This window comes from Pan troglodytes, chromosome 2 (genome assembly GCF_028858775.2).
Source record: "Pan troglodytes isolate AG18354 chromosome 2, NHGRI_mPanTro3-v2.0_pri, whole genome shotgun sequence".
Taxonomy (NCBI): domain Eukaryota; kingdom Metazoa; phylum Chordata; class Mammalia; order Primates; family Hominidae; genus Pan; species Pan troglodytes.
This window is the reverse complement of record NC_086015.1, coordinates 19,453,689-19,475,007: the sequence shown is the minus strand read 5'-3', so window position 1 is coordinate 19,475,007 and position 21,319 is coordinate 19,453,689. Positions and strand designations below refer to the sequence as shown.

General features: G+C 49.1%; 1 protein-coding gene across 12 annotated transcripts in view; it reads left to right on the top strand.

The window, feature by feature from the left end:
- COLQ (collagen like tail subunit of asymmetric acetylcholinesterase) overlaps positions 1-20,028 on the top strand; it is a 100,226-nt gene extending 80,198 nt beyond the window's left edge. For 5 of the 12 annotated variants that reach the window (XM_063805506.1, XM_001159864.6, XM_016940555.3 and 2 more), the window contains 6 exons: positions 3,737-3,833; positions 11,826-11,965; positions 13,582-13,701; positions 14,142-14,262; positions 16,231-16,333; positions 18,452-20,028. In XM_063805506.1, the coding sequence (XP_063661576.1) occupies positions 3,737-3,833; positions 11,826-11,965; positions 13,582-13,701; positions 14,142-14,262; positions 16,231-16,333; positions 18,452-18,521 (651 nt within the window). In that variant the 3' untranslated portion in view covers positions 18,522-20,028. Of the gene's footprint in view, positions 1-3,736; positions 3,834-11,825; positions 12,149-13,581; positions 13,712-14,141; positions 14,263-14,574; positions 14,670-15,599; positions 15,827-16,230; positions 16,334-18,451 lie in introns of those variants that run through there. The other 7 variants (XR_678822.4, XM_009444961.4, XM_009444962.4 and 4 more) reach the window with 7 other exon arrangements.
- The last annotated feature ends 1,291 nt before the right edge of the window (positions 20,029-21,319 follow it).

Here is a 21,319-nt window from a genome sequence, read left to right as displayed (position 1 = left end):
GCCTAGATATTTTCCTGCTGTTGAGAGGCCTTCTGGATCTCAACAATAGGGTGGTTTTTCCCTACTCAGGCCTCCAATTTGTAAGTGACCTTTTTTCTTGGGTTGATTAACATGCTTAAGGCAGTTGTTCATTCTGAACTCCCCCTGGTCAGCAGGCTCTTGTGTTAAGCCATGTGATGTGACATGACTGCTCTAGAGACAGCCTTAGCTGTCTCATATATAATCCTGAGAGGTAAACATCTTTGGATGGAAGCTTTTTCCATTCTTTTACTTATTTCCTTAGGCTATATCTGTGGCCCACAAACTTAATCTTACATCAAGATCACCTGGGGGTGGGGCTGGTGATTAAATACAGATGTACAGATCCCCCACATCAGGTGCAATGGTTGTAGTTCCAAGCTTGCCACTCCTCATCCCCAGTGCCTAGGCCTTATTTTCCAAAGACCATAATATAATTGACCTGGAATGAGCTTTCAGCATGGGTTTGGTTATTTTTTTTTAAGCTCCATGTGATTTTAATGTGCAGCCAGGTTTCAGAACCATAATAACACTATGAAGCCAATTCTGGTCTTTTCCCAATCAGCTTAGAAAGAACACAGGCTCCAACCTGGAAAATTTAGACTGCACAGTAACTTTCGAAGTTACAATCATCCAGTCCAGTTTTCAAACTTTGATCATGGGTAGCATGGTCATGGTTTCACAACGATGCCACAGATACCAATTTCTTAAAAAGTAGGCTCAGATAAAAAAGGAAAAATATGGGGGAGAAATCTTTTCTTGTATCACTTTATCCCCTCCTAATGATTTCCATTCATAATATTTTAAGCTTGGGGTTCCAGAAGCTTCCTGGCTTCCTTCTGTCTTGGGCAGTGTTTGCCTTTTCCTAGTTCCTGGCGATAACCAAAGCCAGGAAGGCCATTTCTTGAGCCTGCTGAGACTAATTCCGTTGGAATCATAAAAGCTACACCAAAACCACATCTGGGAGCTCAGAGAAGTTAGAGAAAAGAGCCCAAGCTTTCGACAAGACATCGTGAACAACCCGAGGGTGCTGCAAACCCTCGGTGTTGGGGTCGTTCCAGTTGGGAGATAACTAATTGTTAGCCTTAGAAGCCTGATGTGGTATTGATTTTTATCATGAATTAATCTCCCAGCATAGTCTTACATACTCTTTGTTTGTTGGCCAGCAGTGCTGAGAGTCTCTGAAAGTTATTGTTAAGTCAATCCAAAGCCAAAAATCAGAAATTCAGAAGGAATTTCAGATGGTAATTTCTGTGCCAGAAGGATTACAGAGACCACTTAATCCAGTCTCCTCAGGTTATTCTCAAGGAAGCTGAGGGCCAGGGAGGTGGAGTTGCTTGCCCAAGACCCCTCCATGAAGTCAGCTTCAAAGCCAGGATTAGAATCCAGAGAGTTGAGTTGAGACCAACTTTCCCCACATGACTTCTTCTCTCAGCTACCTTCATGCTTCAGGACTTGCCTTCAGGCAAGCCCAGGAAAGCAGCTGTTGACTTTATTATAAAAATCTTCTCAGCCGGGCGTGGCGACTCATGCCTGTAATCCCAGCACTTTGGGAGGCCGAGGCAGGCGGATCACCTGAGGTCAGGAGTTCGAGACCAGCCTGGCCAACATATAGTGACATCCCACCTCTACTAAAAAATACAAAAATTAGCTGGGCATGGTGGCACACACCTCTAGTCCCAGCTACTTGGGAAACTGAGGCAGGAGTCACTTGAACGCAGGAGGCAGATGTTGCAGTGAGCTAAGATCACGCCACTGCACTCCAGCCTGGGTGACAGAGCAAGACTCCATCTCTCAAAAAAAAAAAAAAAAAAAAAAAAAAACACTTCAGTAACTGAGAAACAATTTCCTTGAGAGAGATCACCCAACTTTGTGGCAAATAAGGAATAAAGAATGCCTTTCCTGGAAAGCTCTACTCAGTGAGTCCTGCTGATAGAGACGTGGCTCATTCTGAGCGATGGCCGATAAGCGGAATATTCCATTACTGCTGGTGTCAGAATGAAGGAGCATTTCCAGCTCCTTCAAGCTTTGGCACTTCCTGTGCTCAGAGCCAGCTGACATGGCCGTTAGAAAAACAAGACTGAACTGTGGCTATATTAAGATGTGTGACTTCCTTTGCCATCCTGAGACCCAGCTTGGTTACTGCAGGGAATGCTTCAGCTAGGCTGAGGCTTAAGAACTCCCTCCATAAACATGGAATCAGAAATAAACTCTGACCTCACAGATCCCATATTCAGAGTTCAAGAACTTCTTGCACATTACCAAGACGGCCCCCAGAGCCATGTGGACAAGGCAGCAGGTCACCTGTCACCGTTGTGGCTGGAAAGGAGTCCCAAGCCTGCCTGCTCCCCAGATTTGAGGAAGATTACATTTCATCAGGTGGGCAAGCCTGCCAAGGCGCAAGTGTAGTAAGAAGAACCAGGTCAAAAATGTCAGGTGTCAATCACTGCTCTGATTAGGCCTGAGGCAAGAGCAGACAATTAGCAAATTGCTCAGGGGAAGAGTCAATAGCATGCACCAGCCTTGGTTTCGGGGTGACTCCTAAGAGCAACCCTGAGGGAGAACAAAGAGCCCAGTCTTTGCTCTTGATACTCCCAGAATAGGCAGAAAAGAGGACACTCCATGTGGAACGGCTGTAGCCACAGATGTGCCCTTTTTAATAAACCAAGACTTGTTTAACTACGTGAAACAGATGGAACCAAGCCAGTTGCTGTGATAATTGGCTTGCCCCACATAGCTCTTCGTTCTGTGCAAACCACATTTTCACCTCTGAGATCTTTGTTAGTTTCACAGACCTATGTGGGTGTAAATTTACTGGCCTCATTTTAAAGATGACAAAACTGAGGTACAAAGCAATGACATGAGTTACCCGGAGTCTCAAGGTCAAGGTGAAACCTCTGGATTTACAGATCAGCAAAGCTGCCTACCATTGTGTTTCTAGCATCTTTGTCCTCCCTCATTTCATCTCGGGAAAGGAGGTGAGCTAGACAGATTCCAGCCCATAGGGAGTGTATGTCTCATGGGGAGACATCAATGAAATGACCACACAAATAATCCATATGCTATGATCTGGGATAAATGCCATGAAGGAAACAGGCTGAGTTATGAGAGCTTATGGTGGGGTGAACTGACTCCATCCAGGAAGGTCAGGGAAGGCTTTGCCATAGGGCATTTGAGCTGAGAGCCAAAGGGTGAGTGACAGTTAACTAGGCTAGGGGGAAGGAAGAGATTTTGGGGCAGAGAGAAGGGTCTTGAGAAGGGGGATAATAGACATGGTGCCCTTGAAGACCAAAAAGGCCAAAAGGCTGGAATGAAGCTGGAAAGCCTAGCCATGCAAGGCTTAGCAGGCTGCAGTAAAGAGCTAAGTCTTTATCCTGAGTGCAACGGGAAGCCAATGAGTGAAAATAGCTCATTTCTAGGCCTCCATTTCCTCATCTGCCCAGGGCCTAGAGTAGATTTGACTGGTTCCTTTCAGCTGCCATGTGCCACATTTGTAGGACAGAGCAAGAACTAAGGTCTACAAACTTGTAGCCATCACTATCTCAAATGTCACTTGCCCTAAGCTTATTAACAGCTCGATGGTCAAGACCTCTGGAGCTGCATCCCCCACTGGGCTCTTGCTCCTTAAGTGCAAGGTGATCTCTGATTTGGTGATAAATGGGGCGGGAAGCTTGCTATGTCATGCTTTCATAACAGGCTCTGCCTTTCTCTCTGTCAGGGACAGAAAGGGGATAGTGGAGTTATGGGCCCACCCGGCAAGCCTGGGCCTTCTGGTCAACCTGGCCGTCCAGGGCCCCCAGGCCCCCCACCTGCAGGTAAGAGCTACACTGCTTCACTTGATCCACTGTTGCAGTACTGGCCAGTCTCCCAGAGAGGGCACAAGGAGATGCCAGCAGAGATGCCTTGTGTTTCAAGTTAGAAACTACCAGAGACACTCCAATATCTTTGTAATTTCTCCACGATTTAGCTCATTCAACTTTTATGCAAGAGAGATAAATGCCATTCTGAATTTGTTTTAGCATTCTGGAGAACAAATAGAGGGCAGAAAAAAAGCACATTAATGATGTCATTTATATCTTAAGTGAAAAATAACAGGAACATATTTCATCAACTAATACCTTTTTCTAGATAAAAGTGTCATGGCTCCAAGCAATTCTCTTAAACCTAGAAGTAAAGGTGACATTGCAGGTTTTTCCAATTTACAGTGTTATAAAAGAGTCCTTATTTGTTTGCAATAGCTAGAGAAAGAGGCTGGGCATGGGTGGCTCACGCCTGTTATTTCAGCACTTTGGGAGGCCGAGACGGGCAGATCACTTGAGGTCAGGAGTTTGAAACCAGCCTGGTCAACCATGGCAAAAACCGTTCTGTTTTTGCTAAAATACAAAAATACAAAAATTAGCCTGGCATGGTGGCACGCGGCTGTAATCCCAGCTACTCTGAGGCTGAGGCAGAAGAATCACTTGAACCTGGGAGGCGGAGGTTGCAGTGAGCTGAAATTGTGCCATCTCGAAACTCTGTCTCCAAAAAAAAAAAAAAAAAGATGTAGAAAGAAATTACTAAAATAAAATTTAAAAAAAGTTGGCCAGGCGCGGTGGGTCACGCCTGTAATCCCAGCACTTTGGGAGGCCGAGGTGGGCAGATCACGAGATCAGGAGATTGAGACCATCCTGGCTAACACGGTGAAACCCCATCTCTACTAAAAATACAAAAAATTAGCCGGGCGTGGTGGCAGGCGCCTATAGTCCCAGCTACTTGGGAGGCTGAGGCAGGAGAATGGCATGAACCTGGGAGGCGGAGCTTGCAGTGAGTCGAGATCGCGCGACTGCACTCCAGCCTGGGTGACAGAGCGAGACTCCATCTCAAAATAAATAAATAAATAAATAAATAAATAAATAAAAATATAAAGTCTGTTATTGAGAAGGGCACAGATACACTGCTTCCTTGTATGTTTGTTTTCAAGACAGAGCCTTGCTCTGTCGCCCAGGTTGGAGTGCAGTGGTGCGATCTTGGCTCACTGCAACCTCCACCTCCCGGGTTCAAGTGATTCCCCTGCCTCAGCCTCCTGAGTAGATGGGATTACAGGTGCCTGCCACCACGCCTAGCTAATTCTTGTATTTTTAGTAGAGATGGGGTTTCACCATGTTGGTCAGGCTGGTCTGGAACTCCTGACCTCGTGATCCGCCCACCTCGGCCTCCCAAAGTGCTGGGAATACAGGCGTGAGCCACCACACCCAGCTGCTGCTTCCTCTTTTACCTCATTCAATTTTATTAGCTAAGCCCTTTATTTCGTTCCCTTGTCAGCTCATGGTAGGGGCTTTCACAGCACATCAACTGTATAAAGACAGTATCAAGAAGATCATTTGTTGACTGAAACATTTTTTGTCTTCAGTTATACAAAAGGAATCCAAACAATTTTTATTCCAACTTTTTTCTTAAGAAAATGAAGACATTTACAATTCCACAGTGTATTCCCCCTCCTCCTGTGTTTATGGAACTATATTTGCAACCACATCATGGGATGGGCAAGAAATGTCATATTTTGTTAGATCCTTTAAACTAAGTTAAATCTGGCTCTGAGAGTCCAACCTACTAGGATGCCAAATAAATTAATTCAGGCATTATTAGGATTTTCACTACTCCTCCAACAACCACAAATAGGTTGGGCAAAGATCCTGGTGAATAATGGCAGAAAAATGTCAGGGAAGGTCCCTCCAACCTTTGGTCTACTCCATTCACCTCTGAAATAGAGTAGAAATAGAAATAGACTTGTTGTCCAAGTCCCTGTGGTCCACAGATACCTGGTGGCTGCTGTTCTCATGCCATACGTGGGTATCAGAACATTTTCAAGGCTGGGAGTCCTGGTCCCCACAGTTCAACTTTCCAAGGAGCACCCCACAACCATTCTTTCTGAGACCTGTCTCTTCCTCAGGATACAAGGGGTCCCTCTCCTGTCCATGTCTAGGGAGGTCTCTCCTCTTCCATCCCTGACCCCCTCCTTCCTCCTACTCCTCATATACCAGCACCCCAATTAGGAGCTTTGTCCTTCAGAGAACAGAAGGCAGAAAGAAAAGTTTGTTTCCAATAGTACCTGCTTTTAGCAAGGGAAAGAAAGCACAAACTCTTGCTACCTCCTTGAAATAGGGAGAGGAGGAAGGAAATACTGGGAGAACAAACACTGATTAGTATGGGTAATAACTTATGTTTGCTGCACCTGTTTCCATGTTGTTAGGGGAATCAGATTTGAGATGCAGCCCAGGCCAGGTGCCCACACTCCATAATTCATTTCTGGAATTGGCTGGATGATCTGAATGGGGGTCCTTTCAACTAGTCCTCTTCCTCCTTGGTTCTGGAAGGCATGATGTCCCCCTGGAGCCCCATAACTATGAGCTACCAACCGCAGAGACTGAGAGCTTGGCCTGAGTTGTGCCTTCAGAAGGGACTCTCTTGGCCCCTGGGCTACCTAGGGGCTCACAAAACTGAGGAGTAGGCCAGGCGTGGTGGCTCACACCTGTAATCCCAGCACTTTGGGAGGCCGAGGTGGGCAGATCATGAGGTCAGGAGATCGAGACCATCCTGGCTAACACAGTGAAACCCCGTCTCTACTTAAAATACAAAAAATTAGCCGGGCATAGTGGCGGGCGCCTGTAGTCCCAGCTACATGGGAGGCTGAGGCAGGAGAATGGCATGAACCCGGGAGGCGGAGCTTGCAGTGAGCCGAGATCGAGTCACTGCACTCCAGCCTGGGTGACAGAGCAAGACTCCATCTCAAAAAAAACAAAAACAAAAAAAACAACAAAAAAAAACAAAAACAGAAAAAACTGAGGAGTAGTCCAGGGGCATGGGATGGGTGGATGTGGGATGTGTAGGAGGTCCTTAGCGGACTGGGATCTTAATGGTCTCACTGTGTTTATCTCTTTGTAAAGGCCAGCCCTCACCTGACTTGTCTGGTTCCCTCCTGGGGCTAGGGGATGGATGAGAAGGGCTAGGCCAGAGCTGTCAGCAGCTTCTTGGTGCCTGCTGTTTCTCTTGTCTTGTCTGTCTTCGGTGTATTGCAATCCTGTCCTCTTAGCAGGCCCCGCAGAGTCATACTTTTTCTCCCTGGCCTTCCAGCTCCCTCTCTTCCACCCAGTATGCCCACCTCCCTCTCCCTTGACTACCCCAGCCTCTGCCCAATCACGCCCTGCCCTCTACCCTTCAGAGGACACCTTGCCGTCTGTGGAGCTGGAGCTATTCCTATGGTCTCTCTGGGTCCACATGACCTTACATGGCACTCCTCTCACCTTCTGCCCATCCAACAAAATTCTCTGTTCCTTTGAAGCTCTCTTTTCAGTAAGGCCTTCCTTGGCCCCTAACAGGATGGATCACCCTCCCCTGAGCCCTGGTCATTGCCTCTCTGTTACGGCCTCTCCATTGGTAACGTTTCTGCAGATGTGTTTCATCTTCCCACTAGATCCTTGAGGGCGAGGTAGGTGGCTGAGTCAGCTTCACATCCCCAGTGGCACCTGATATGTGGGTGGACAGGGCTGCTTCCTGCAGGGGCTCCCAGGCAGGGGTTCTGTGGGTTCACAGTTCATCTCCTTAGGAGCCAAGCAGGGTGGGGCCATCTCTTTGAATTGATGCCCCCGCCCCCTATTCCGTCCTTTGAGCCACTTCCTTTCTGAGGAGCCTTCCTGAGTGAGCGGGCTGAAGAAGGAAAAGAGAAGATGGGGCAATAAATAATCCTGCTCTTTGGAAAATATTGGAAGGGTGGGGAGAGAGGGCAAGGAAGGAGTTAAAGAGAGATATTCAGCCGGGCGCGGTGGCTTACGCCTGTAATCCTAGCACTTGGGGAGGCTGAGGTGGACGGATCACTTGAGGTCAGAAGTTTGAGACCAGCCTGGCCAACATGGTGAAACCCCCATCTCTACTAAAAATACAAAAATTAGCCGGGCATGGTAGCGGGCACCTGTAATCCCAGCTACTCAGGAGGCTGAGACAGGAGAATCACTTGAACCCGGGAGGCGGAGGTTACAGTGAGCCAAGATCTCGCTACTGCACTCCCGCCTGGGCGACAGAGTAAGACTCCATCTCAAAAATAAATAAATAAATAAATAAATAAATAAATAAATAAATAAATAAGTTATCCCTGTGCCTGGGACCAGTTGGATAATCATCCAGAGTTGGACTAGGCCCCCCAGATTGGTTCCTGACACTACCTTTGACAGTCTGATGAAAGTCCCAAACCCATTCTCGGGGGGAAAAAACTGTATATACCTACATCCAAGATTTTGCACCCTGTTTCCCAGGGTTCCAGAACCCCTGTCCCAGCGCCATCGTGAGATAGCCTTGGCCTCTGTAGACCACAGGTTAAAACTCCCCTGGTCTAGTCCTCCCCTTAGAGAAAAGAATCTTGAACCTCAAAGAGAAGTGATGCCTGCAAGGTCACAGCAGTGACTGGGGGCCACCCTGGTCCAGAATCGGTGAGTGTCAGCCAGGCAGCCCTAGAGGTTGTTGTGCTGGTTCCTCTGCCTTCTCCTAGATTCCCCTCTCCTGATCCTTTCCCACTGAGGCAGCCAATGGAAGTGGGAGCCTGCCTGGGAAAAGATGGAGAGCCAGGTCCTCTGGCTGCAGGGGGTGGGGATGAAACCCAGCTGAGACATGATCTCCCAGAGGTCAGGGTGGGGAAGTTCAGGTTGCTGAGTCCTTTAGTATAGCCTGGCAGAAAACAGGCAGGGGTAACAGATGCCCTGCAGCAACTAGGAGGAAGCTGCAGGGAAACTGCAGTGGTGGCAGCAGGCTCCCTGCCACATCCTGTTGGGAGGTGACCTCGGTTTCTGGTGCCCAGCTCTGTGGGACCAGATGGTGCTGGGGGAGGTGGAAAGGGTGAGAGCTTTGTACTTATCCGAGTTAGAGGGTAAGAGGGGCTAAGAGGTGGGGAGGGAATAAAGGCAAAATGCCTTTAGGATGTAATTTGCAATAATCAAATTACAAATTTGGCTGAGTCCTTCCTGTACCCAGACGGAGTATAAGTGAATCAATGTGGTACCTGGGAATTGCCAGCTTCCTGAGAGCATCAGTATTCTTGGACATTTGTCTTTTGAACAGCATAGTGTTAAGTAAAACATGAATTCAAATCTCAGCCTCACCATTCATCAGCAGCTAATGGGACAAACTCCTGACTGTCTCTCAGGCCATGGTTCTGGAGGAGTTGTTGGGGTCACAGAGCCTTCTGGAAGGCTGTTCCAATGCCACCCTCATATTCTTGGTCACAGAGCTTTTCCACTTCAATTTCCCCAAGTGCTTAATTACCCAGAATATTCCTAGCCTGGTGAATTCCCTGTCTCTCTGGGCTCTTCTGAAAATATCAGAACACAGACTGGAGCTCTTCCTACAGAATTATATTTGTATTTCTTGTTAGAACAAACAACCATAACTTAGGATAAGATGTTGGCACAGCGCCCTTCCCCTCATGCTGTCAGCATTCTGATTGTACGAATACCTGTCAACCCGCTCAGGAAGGTTCAGTCTCCTCCGGCTGCAGTGGTTTTCCTGGGGATCCTGCCCAGATCTCTCCCCTGGGGTCATTTTATTTCCTGCCCTTCTGGATCTGTGAACTGTGTTCCCAGCCCCTGGCTGCCCCAGATGTCATACTGCCTGACACCAATGACTGGCTGGCCTCCAAACCCACCCCTCGCTATTTTCCCAGAAGAAGGGATCCTTACCTATTTCTCTTCTCAGTCCCCATCTTTTTTTCTCTTTCCTCACTTCCTGTTAGATGGCTTTTGTTCTGGTGCTTTTCTGCCAGCCAGAATGTGACTTTTATCCTCTTCCGAAGACTTTTTCTCTCCAATTAGTCTGCATTCATTCATTCGATCATCAAACACTTTCCATGCCCCTACTTTGTGTAAGCCCTGGTGGATGAAAACAGGCACTAGCCCTGTCCTTGTGGAGCGACATTCTACTGGAGATCAACCTTGTTGGAATAATCTCACAATATATAGAATCACAAAGAGAAGTGCTGTGAAGAAAGGCATAGGAAACCATGAAATTGTATCCCAGGTATACATGACAGAGTCTGAGGATTCAAAAAGTCTTCCTTCAAGAAGTGATGTTTGAACCCAGATCAGAAGGGAGTTGAGAGGCAGCTGGGGAGGGATGGAGGATGAAGGGAGGATGATCTGGCAGGGGAATGGCCCAGTTCTCAACCTTGGGGCAAATTGGAATCATCTTGAGAGCTTTTAAAAATATGGATGCCTAGCACATGTATACATATGTAACTAACCTGCACATTGTGCACATGTACCCTAAAACAAAGTATAATAATAATAATAATAATAATAATAATAAAAAAAATATGGATGCCTGACCAGGCGTGGCAGCTCACACCTGTAATCCCAGCACTTTGGGAGGCCAAGGCAGGTGGATCACTTGAGGTCAGGAGTTCGAGACCAGCCTGGCCAACAGAGTGAAACCCTGTCTCTACTAAAAACACAAAAATTAGCCAAACATGATGGCACGTGCCTGTAGTCCCAGCTACTCAGGAGGTTGAGGCAGGAGAATCACTTGAACCTGAGAGGCGGAGGTTGCAGTGAGCTGAGATTACACCACTGCACTTCACCCTGGGCGACAGAGTGAGGCTCCGTCTCCAAAAAAAAAAAAAAAAAAAAAAAAAAAAAGGATGCCTTATGCTAAAGTGGTAAAAAAAATTTTTTTAATAAATAAATAAAAGTGTGGATGCTGCCTAGGTTCAGTTCAGTTTTCAGAAGTCTTGATGGAATTGGTCTGAGGTGTATCCTGGGTATCAGAGCCTTTAAAAACCAAGGTACTACCCTCACAGTTCTTCCACATTGCTAGGGAGTACACTTTCTGATCATATCTTTTCAAGACATGTCCTCACTTCTTCAGCACCAGGGGAGGGTAAACGGGCAGAGCATATACTAATGTTCTATTTTCTTCCAGAAGAAATGAAAGAAACCCACATCCAGAAATTCCTCTGTAAAGATCCTACATTGGCTGGGTGTGGTGGCTCACGCCTGTAATCCCAGCACTTTGGGAGGCTGAGGTGGGCGGATTACTTGAGGTCAGGAGATCGAGACCAGCCTGGCCAACATGGCAAAACCCCGTCTCTACTAAAAATACAAAAATTAGCCTGGTGTGGTGGCATACACCTGTAATCCCAGCTACACAGGAGGCTGAGGCAGGAGACTCGCTTGAACCTGGGAGGCAAAGGTTGTAGTGAGCCAAGATCATGCCACTGCACTCCAGCCTGGGCAACAGAGCAAGACTCCATCTCAAAAAAAAAAAAAATTCTATATATAAGAAAAACAAAAGTTTTTTAAAACAATAAAAGTTAACAGTCAATAATGTGTTTGTCGGCAAGAAGCCCTCTGTTAATAATGGTCTAAACAAATAGGGCATTGTTTTTCTCCAATAAAGAAATCCAGAGGCAGGCAGTAGCTGGCTTTGATTCAGCCTCTGACTGTCACTGTCAGGGCCCCAGGCCCCATGAGCCTTTCGTCTTTCCTGCATGTTGGCTTATCTTCTCATGCTTGTGACTTCCTGGTTGCAACATGGCTGCTGCAACACCAGACATCTTGCCTGTCTTCAAGGCAGGAAGGAGGGGGAAACTATCGCCTACCAGCTATTTTTCTTACCTTAGCTCCTCCATGTCTTGGATCAAAAGCATCTCTTTGAACCTCTCCCTCAGGCATACTCTGAAATGCTGTGGACTTTAACCTTTTTTCTGTTGCAAAGGTCGCTCACATCTCCCTGGTTGTTTGGTCTTCTCTTCCTTGGCTCTAGTAACACAGCAGTCTGTTGCTTCCTAGGACAACTTATAATGGGACCCAAAGGGGAAAGAGGATTTCCCGGGCCTCCAGGAAGATGTCTTTGTGGACCCACTATGAATGTGAATAACCCTTCCTACGGGGAATCTGTGTATGGGCCCAGTTCCCCGCGAGTTCCTGTGGTAAGGCTTTCTGGGAGAAGTCTGGGGTGGTTATCCATGAGGCCCTCTCACCTGATCCTTATGGGGCTTTGTAAAATCCTTTCAGTAAAACTAACTTTTTTTCACGACTCTGAGTATACCCTCATTATAGGAAATTGGAAAATATGAGAAAATCAAGAGGAAAACCAAATTGTCCATTTGATTGTGAGTCCATTTTGGGGTATTTTCTTTGTCTTATTAAAATCTAACTTTTATATGGTTGAGATTATATTGTATAAAAATGTACCTTTGGCCGGGCACGGTGGCTCATGCCTGTAATCCCAGCACTTTGGGAGGCCAAGGTGGGTGGATTATAAGGTCAGGAGTTCGAGATCAGCCTGGCCGATATAGTGAAACCCCATCTCTACTAAAAAATATATTTAAAAAATTAGCCAGGCGCGGTGGTGCACGCCTGTTGCCTCAGCTACTTGGGAAGCTGAGGCGGGAGAATCGCTTGAACCCAGGAGGCGGAGATTGCAGTGAGCTGAGATAGCGCCACTGCACTCCAGCCTGGGCAACAGAGCGAGACTCCGTCTCAAAAAAAAAAAAAAAGTTATACTTTGTTATCTTAGTTGAAATCCTGCCATGTTTCCACACTCTATAAATAACATTTTAAACTTTTTATTAGGGAAAATTTCAAATACATATAAAAGCAGAACAAATAGTGTAATGAACCCCTATGTACCCTTCACCCAACTTTAATAATGATCAACTCATGGCGAGCCTGTGTCCTTGTTTTCTCTTTATGCCTACTCACTCCTGCCCATTCTCTGTTGTATTATTTTGAAGTAAACCTTGGACATCAGTTCATCATAATCATCCATCTAGTGTGGCTGTGCTACAATTTACTTAACCAGTGTTGGTGTTTAACCAACCTATTGCTTATTGGCCACCCCCAAGCTTTTTACTAATGTAAATAATGCTGTAAAGAATATCTTTGAGTAGGATAATTTTAAGAATCACTTCCAGATGTCAAATTACTTGACTATATGACATTGCCTTTTAACTTAAGTCTTGGGAACGTTTTAAATATTTAAAAATGTTAAATCAGGCCGGGCGCGGTGGCTCATGCCTGTAATCCCAGAACTTTGGGAGGCCGAGGTGGGTGGATCACCTTGAGGTCAGGAGCTCGCGACCAGCCTGGCCAACATGGCGAAACCCTATCTCTACTAAAAATACAAAAGTTAGCCAGGCATTGTGGTGCACACCTGTAATCCCACCTACTCGAGAGGCTGAGGCAGGAGAATTGCTTGAACCCGGGAGGCAGAGGTTGCAATGAGCCGAGATCGCGCTACTTCACTCCAGCCTGGGCAACCGCATGAGACTCCATCTCAAAAAAAAAAAAAAAAAAGAAAGAAAGAAAAGTTAAATCCGAGTGAATATTTTAGTTTCAAACTCAGACATTAGGAACTGGATTGAGAAGGTGAGGGAATCAAGACACTCCTCTCACTTCAGAAGGAATGCTAGAGTGTAGTGTGCAAACCCCTCTTCCCACTGTTGAGCAGCCCAAGGATAGAGATTCTGTTTCCTCCTCCAGCTTTTTCCCTGCCCCCTGCAGAAGTGTTTTCTGGAATCCTCACCAGTGTGTTCTCTGGCAGATTTTTGTGGTCAACAACCAGGAGGAGCTTGAGAGGCTGAACACCCAAAACGCCATTGCCTTCCGCAGAGACCAGAGATCTCTGTACTTCAAGGACAGCCTTGGCTGGCTCCCCATCCAGGTACCCCCAGGCCATCACCTCAGGACATACTCCCTGCCCAGGAGAGAGGTGCATCCATTAAAGGAAGGGAAGGCCACCCCACTGGGCCTGGGGAGGGCTTTCTACAGTCTGTCTGCATGGGAGGGCTGAGCATCCTCCCTCAAACTCTCTCTGAGCAGCCGTCCATTCCCCAACCCTGACTCCCAAATAGAAGCCCCTCTCTGAGCCAGGGTTCCAGATGGTCTCCACATCCCTGCGTGCCAGGTTGCTGTCTTGATCTGACCCAACATTTAACCAGCTACAGAGCTCTGGGCAACAGGAAAGGAGTACCTTTCCCACCCCTGGGAGGAAGTCAAGGCATGCCCCCCAGCAGTGCCTTCAGACCAAAACCAATGACCTCCCTGCCTGCGGCTGCCTGGGTATGCCATGCTCCAGTTAATGCTGTGTGCTTCTTTGGCCAGCTGACCCCTTTCTACCCTGTGGATTACACTGCAGACCAGCGCGGCACCTGTGGGGATGGGTTCCTGCAGCCTGGGGAGGAGTGTGACGATGGTAACAGCGATGTGGGTGACGACTGCATCCGTGAGTGAGGCCCAGACCAGGAGGACCTGAGGCCTGAACAGCAGGGGGGTGGGACTCAGGGCCAGCCCTGGACACCAGCTGTGGTGCTTTGGGACCTTTCTAGAGCCAGAGAAGGGTATACCCAGGCCACCTTGTGCCACCCACCCCAGTCCCTGCTGCCCCAGTTTGAGCCCAAATATTAACTCTTCCACCACCCAAGCACCTCACCAGGGGTGGATGTCAAGGATCCTGCCCCCAGTTAGGCCTTCTTTATCTCAAAATGTAGCCACCAGGTCCTCCCAGTCCTACATCTTAGCAAAACCCATGTTACAGGTGCAGAAGATAAAGGTGATGGGCTCTCACTTTGCATGGAGGAGTGAAAGGCAAAAGGGAGAGGCCAAGAATCTGAATGAGGGCTCATTTACCAGGTAGAGCTCTAGTAGCAAAGCCCTCCATAGGGGAAGCTGGGCCAGCCAGAGCTGCTGTCAGCCTCGTGGGCTGCTGCCTTAACTGGTAGGCAGCAGGCTCTGGAGGGCTTGCTTTTGTTTGTCTTTGTTTTTTTTTTTTTAATCAAGTAACAAAACCAGGAGGTGTGGTGGAAAGCAGGAGCTTTAGAGTCAACAGAGGTTGAATGCAGGCCCTGAGAAACACCAGCCACCCTCAGGCTCAAGGCAGAGGCCACATGGTGGGTGGGGTAATGGGGGGCAATTTACGGCTCTGAGCCTCACTTTCCTTGCCTGTAAAATGGGTATGATGTGCTGGCTGCTCAAGTCCCTAGAGATCCTGTGAGCTAACATGTGCAGAGATTATCTGGATATAGTAAGGGTTCAACCACCATTCACTGAATTCATTTAGGGCTTGTGGTTTAAGCCCCTGCTCTAAAGATCCAGGCTGGGGCTCAGGGCTGGATGTGTGGATGCAAAGTCATGGTTCTTGCTCTCAAGAAGCTCAGGGGAGGCTGGGCACAGTGGCTTATGCCTGTAATCTCAACACTTTGGGAAGCTGAGGTTGGAGGATCACTTGAGCCCAGGAGTTCAAGACCAGCCTGGGCAACAGAGCAAGACCCAATCTCTACAAAAATAAAATAAAAATTAAAAAAATTAGCCAGGCCTGGTGGTGCGCACTTGTAGTCCCAGCTGCTTAGGAGGGTGAGGTGGGAGGATGATTTGAGCCCAGGGGTTCAAGGCTGCAGTGAACTGCGATTGCACCACTGCACTCCAGGCTGGGAAACAGAGCGAGACCCTGTCTCAAAAAAAAAAAAAAAAAAAAAAAACAGTTCAGGGGAAGGATGACAGGGCAGAGTGGGTGGCGGGAGATGCTGCTGACTGTCTCAGTGTGGCCGAACTGTCTCCCGACAGCTCCAGGGATGGCATCCCCTAGAAGGCTGGCCCTGCCCAGAGTCCCTTCTGCCTCTGGTGCACAGTGTCAAATAGGAGCTCTCACAGTAGGAAGGAACTAATGGACTGTCCCTGCCCTGTGAAAACAATGCTGGGATCCATACTCCAACACCCTCCCATCGTGTGAGAGCAGAGGTCTTTGCTGAAGATCATGTGGCTCCCCAGGGACACAAGGCTGGGCTCACCAGTGTCACGCAGAAGCTGTTGACAGATGAGAGTCACCATGCACCCTCACTGGGGCTCAGCAGTCTCCCAACCCTCACTCCCGGGACCCCCACACTGGCTTTATGAGGTGGAGGTCATGTCAGTGTCCCAGTTTTGCAGATAACGACCTGGAGTCTCCCCACCCCTCAGCTAGTAAGTGGTGAGGCGGGGCCGGAGCCAGGGTCTCCTTCTTCTTGTCCCATGGAACATCGCTGTGGGACCAGAGCCTGTGGGCAGTCCCTGGAGGAGTGTGAAGCTTAATGGAGGTCAGTTCTTTAAGGGGTGCAGCACTTAGGTTGGATCCCTTGGGCCGCATGGTCCTTACAAGCTGAGGCAAGCCTATCGCCTCTGCTCCTTCTCAGGACTGCACCTCCTTATGTCCCCTCAGGCTGTCACCGTGCCTACTGTGGAGATGGTCACCGGCATGAGGGTGTGGAGGACTGTGACGGCTCCGACTTTGGCTACCTGACATGCGAGACCTATCTCCCTGGGTAGGGATGACTCCCCTCCCTCCCTCTCCCCCTTCTTTCTCCCTCCCTCCTCATTGCTTTCCTTCTTTCCTTCACAAATATTTTGAGTGCCTCTCCACTTTGTGGTGCCTTCTAGACACTGAGGTATGGTGATGAATGACACAACACATGCTCCCTGCCTACCACGTGCCCTCTTGGTCAGCACTGCCTGCGTGCCACTGAGACTGAGCCACGGCACCCACAGCCACCTGCTCCATCCAAGGCCCAGAGGGGAGCTGTGGTCTCTGAGCTCAGCTGCTGCCCTGTATGAGCAGCCCCCAAACCCGGTGGTCACCATGACTACATAGTCTCCTGGGCTGTGGGCCTAGGTGGGAAGCCCAGTGGAGAGTAAAGGTCTCAGGGCATTTCCAAGAATCGACATGTCTACCTAACCTGACTTCCTTGGAACACCCTGCCCATCCCTCAGGCATGCCTGTGACTGCAAGTGAGATCAAATCAGCCTTAATATCTAATTTTGCAAGCTCATGGCCCCTCCAAGAAAATACTCCCTCCAAGGACCCCTCTAGTTATTTCTGAGAGTCCTCAGTGGCTATTTATGTTGTTCAGGACAAGTATTCTAGTGTCCTGGCTCCACACTGGCGCCTGCCAAGCCAACTGAGGGCCACCGCCCCATGAGGTGCTGATTCCATGCCCAGATTGTAACCACTGGGCTCCTTCCAAGGTGCGGAAGGTACATGTCTCCCCAGTCCTTACAGAACCAGAGTTGTACAACGTTCTCAGGAAAATGGGGAGGCCGTTCCTTTTTACCTAGGCCATGCCCTGCTCTTCACTGGGTTCCAGAGTGGATCTACTGGTGCTTCCGATCTCTTCTGTCCTTGAGTCCAGTCCCTTCAGCTTTTGCTCCCATCCCATTTTCTCTTGTAGACTCGGACCTGGGCCCTTGGCAGGGCTGGGGAGCCATGCCTGTCTCTCCATTGCCTTCTCTGTGCTCTCTCTTCCAAGGGGGTCTCCCTAACACTCAGATATTAGCATGTTCAACCAGGCTGGGAGAACTACAGACCTGTAGTCTCCCCCAGACTCCCCCAGACTCTAAGCCCATTTAGGCTTGGCCAGGACCCCACTCCATGTATGTGTCTGTGTGCAGTGCCCCTCTCCCTGAAGGAAGGAAGACCCCTGACAGGCCTCTGCCAGAGAGTTGGCTCTTCATGGCTCCACAGAGACAAATGAATGTAGACGATCAGATATGGAGTACAGGATCAAGTAGAGCCCAGGGCTCCCCCACGCTCACTGTGGTTACACAGCTATTCCCCAGAAGCCTCAGAGGGACGCTTGTGACTGTGCCTGTGAGGTTTAACGCCCTGTCTCGGATGATCATCCGGGCCTACAGAGGTATAAACTGCACTGTCCAATACGGTAGCCCCCATTCACAGGCTGCTGTTCAAATGTAAAGTCATTATAAGTAAACTTAAAATGCAGTTACTCAGGCCAGGCACTGTGACTCACGCCTGTAATTCCAGAACTTTGGGAGGCCAAGGCGGGCAGGTCACCTGAGGTTCAGAGTTCGGCACCACCCTGGCCAACATGGTGAAATCCCACCTCTACTAAAAATACAAAAATTAGCTGGGCTTGGTGGCACGTGCCTGTAATCCCAGGTACTCAGGAAGCTGAGGCAGGACAATTGCTTGAACCCGGGAGGCGGAGGCTGCAGTGAGCCGAGATCACACCACTGCACTCCAGCCTGGGGGACAGAGCGAAACTCTGTCTCAAAAAAAAAAAAAAAAAAAATGCAGTTATTCAGTCACAGTAACTACATTTCAAGAGCTCAATAGCCACATCTGGCCAGTGGCTTCACAGATACAGGACATTTTTGTTGGTAGGCTGCATCGTAGCAAGGGGGATTCCCTCACAGATTCTGTGCTAAGAGCAGGGCAACCACCTCCTTCCACCCAGGCCCCGAGCTAGACCTCAAGGCCAAAATCCCAGAGACATGATTCAACTCCCCCAGGCCTCTCACTCCAAATGAGAATGGGAAAAGTTCTTATAGAACCATTTGCCCTTGGCCGCTGTTTGATGAGGTTTGACCGGAAGTCACCAGCATATAGGAGGTGGCCTTTTAGAACGTGTCTTTGCCTCCCTCAGGTCATATGGAGACCTGCGATGCACCCAGTACTGCTACATCGACTCCACGCCCTGCCGCTACTTCACCTGAGGGCCGTGAGGAGAAGGTGGGCTGCGCCCCACAGAACTGGCAGCAGCTTCTCCACTGTCATCAAACTGGCCATGTCCTGGCCCCGTCTCCACCAACCTTTGTGTGACAAAAACAAGGACAAATTCCTGCTACTAAGACATGCTGTTAACTCAGTCTGACTGGAAGAATTTAGGACCACTGCATCCTGTCTTAATCCAAGGTACTGGAAAACCTTCCACATGCCCAACCTGAGACCTGTTCCCCATCGCTACCATTTGGCCAAACAACCGGCTACAATGCTCTTCCTCTTCTGGAATGTTGCTGACCCAGGCCGTGGACTTGGCTGAGCACTGTTAGACACACATAGACCTGCAGGCTGTTTTAGTATGTTTTGATCTCTTTGGGGAATCTGGAGTACAGGCCTCTCCGCCCCTGACCACTGAAACATGCAGGCATTCTCACTCACACTGGGCAGCCCGCTGTCGGGTCTCTCTAGGCCTATGAACCACAAAGCAGGGAAGTGGGCACGTTCTCTCGGGGTGGCTCACAGCTTTGAACCTGCCAAAGGACCCCTCGACTGGCCACAGCCCAGCCCAGCCTGACGTGGATGTGGCTGCCCAGGAAAAGACTTAACTGTGAAAAAGTACTGAGAACCCACCTGACCCAGGCTTGCCCCAAGCAGAGGCTAGAGAAGAGGCTCCTCTTCTCAGTGTTTCCCAAAGGGGCGGCTCTTGTGGTTTCAAAATCTCTGGCACCATCTTGACCTCTTGGCTCTCTCTGCACTTTGCCCCCTGTCTCAAAAATGTCCTTCATGTCCATTTCCTGTCCAGGAGACTCATGAGGACTGTGTGACCTGCACAAGCCCGCACCTGGGCAGGCTGTTGGTGTCTCCTTGGTCCTTAGGCAGATACTCCCCTGAGTCCCCGATCTAGGGCCAGCTGCAGAGGGCTCTCTCTAGGCAGAGCGTTCCTGACCAGAGCTCTACCTCTTTGCCTCCTGCTGACCCCTGACAGCATCCCGTGGCATTTCTTTCATGTCTGCGTATTGCATAGCCTTGTCCTCCTGTGTGCCTGAGCTCCTCCCTTTTCAATAAGATTATTAGTCGTGCATGTCTGTGAGCTGCCTTTCATCACCATTTTTCCTGAGTAGGGCTTAGTTTTATTTTGGAAAGACATCTCCAAGGTGAGGTCCACCCCCACAGCAGACCTCAAGTAGAAATTGCTCAATTTTTACCAGCTGGAGGGACACCCTTGGGTTTTTGTACGAAGCTATTTAATGAGCCCGTGTCTTGGGGACTCAGCAGGCTGGAGCTTGGGGCCTGGTGGACCATCACCTGGTGTCTGTAGGTGGACCCGGTCTCCCACAGGTGACATCAACCTGAGGGTGGCGTCTTTAGAGGCAGGCACATGGGCAGCCCTCTTCCCTTCGCCTCTACTGCGAGGCCTGGGGAGATGTTGTTTTCATGCTGCTTCCACCATCACACTGGGGTTTCTGGATGGGAAATAAAAAAATAAAGGCAGTTCATTTCCCCACTGTGGCTCTCTCTTCCGTTGGTGGTGGGGGTGGGGCCGGTGTCTCAGCATTGCCAGATGGAGGGAGGAGTCTAAATTCAAATCTGCTTCCCAAACTCTATGGAGGGTTCTAGAATGTGGAAGCATTCCAGTTCCCTCAGGCACAAGGGAGGAAACAGATCCAGAGATGTCATGGACTTGCCCAACGTCAAAAAACCCAGTCTTGCTAGGCCAGCCCTGCCCTCAGCCCTAGTTTTAGGACCTTGTTTAGGATGGAATGGAGGTCTAGTACTACTCCTGGACCTGGCCAAGAGAGGCCCTGTCCTGGGTCCCAAGGCTGGAGGGCCCTACCCTGGCCCTCCTCTGGCCATTACCCTCCCCACAGGGCGAGGTCTCTATGTGGCCAAAGTAACATACCCGCTGGAGCTTGCAAGCCCCACTCCTAGACCATGCTCCAGGTACCTGGGAAACCACAGTTCCCCACCCAAGTGGTCTTGAGCCTGCTTCCTAGACCTGCAGGCCTCTTGCCCATGTCTGTCCTCCTGAGTGTGACCTGAAACACATGCAGGCCTGGGGGTGGCCAGCAAAAAGTTGTTTGTAGGAATTATAGATGGGGCTTGGAATGTGGGCTGGGATTTCCTCATGGACACACATGAAGCCCTTCTTAGTGTGGGATGGGCCAGGGGTAAAAACAGAAGGGGATCTGGCAAGGGGCTGGACCCTCCTCTCCTCTTGCTACCACAGGACTTTGTGGAATGTAAAATTCCAAATTCAAACCTGGCCTTCCATTCTTTATGAAAGTATCCTTTTTGAGGGAAGCAGATAGAACATATTGAATCATTTAATTGGGAGTGGTGGCATGTGCCTATAGTCCCAGCTATTTGGGAAGCTGTGGTGAGAGATCACTTAAGTCCAGGAATTTGTATTTATCCATTTTCATGCTGCTGACAAAGACGTACTTGAGACCAGGCAATTTACAAAAGAAAGAGGTTTAATTGGACTTACAGTTCCACGTGGCTGGGGAAGCCTCACAATCATGGCAGAAGTCACATCTTACGTGGATGGCAGCAGGGAAAGAGAGAGAATGAGACAGAGCTTTTGCAGGGGAACTCCTCCTTTTAAAACCGTCAGATCTCATGAGACTTATTCACTATCACAAGAATGGCACGGGAAAGACTTGCCCCCATGATTCAGTTACCTCCCACTGGGTCCCTCCCACAACATGTGGGAATTCAAGATGAGATTTGCGTGGGGACACAGCCAAACCAGATCGGGTGGCATGTGCCTGTAGTCCCAGCTACTTGGGAG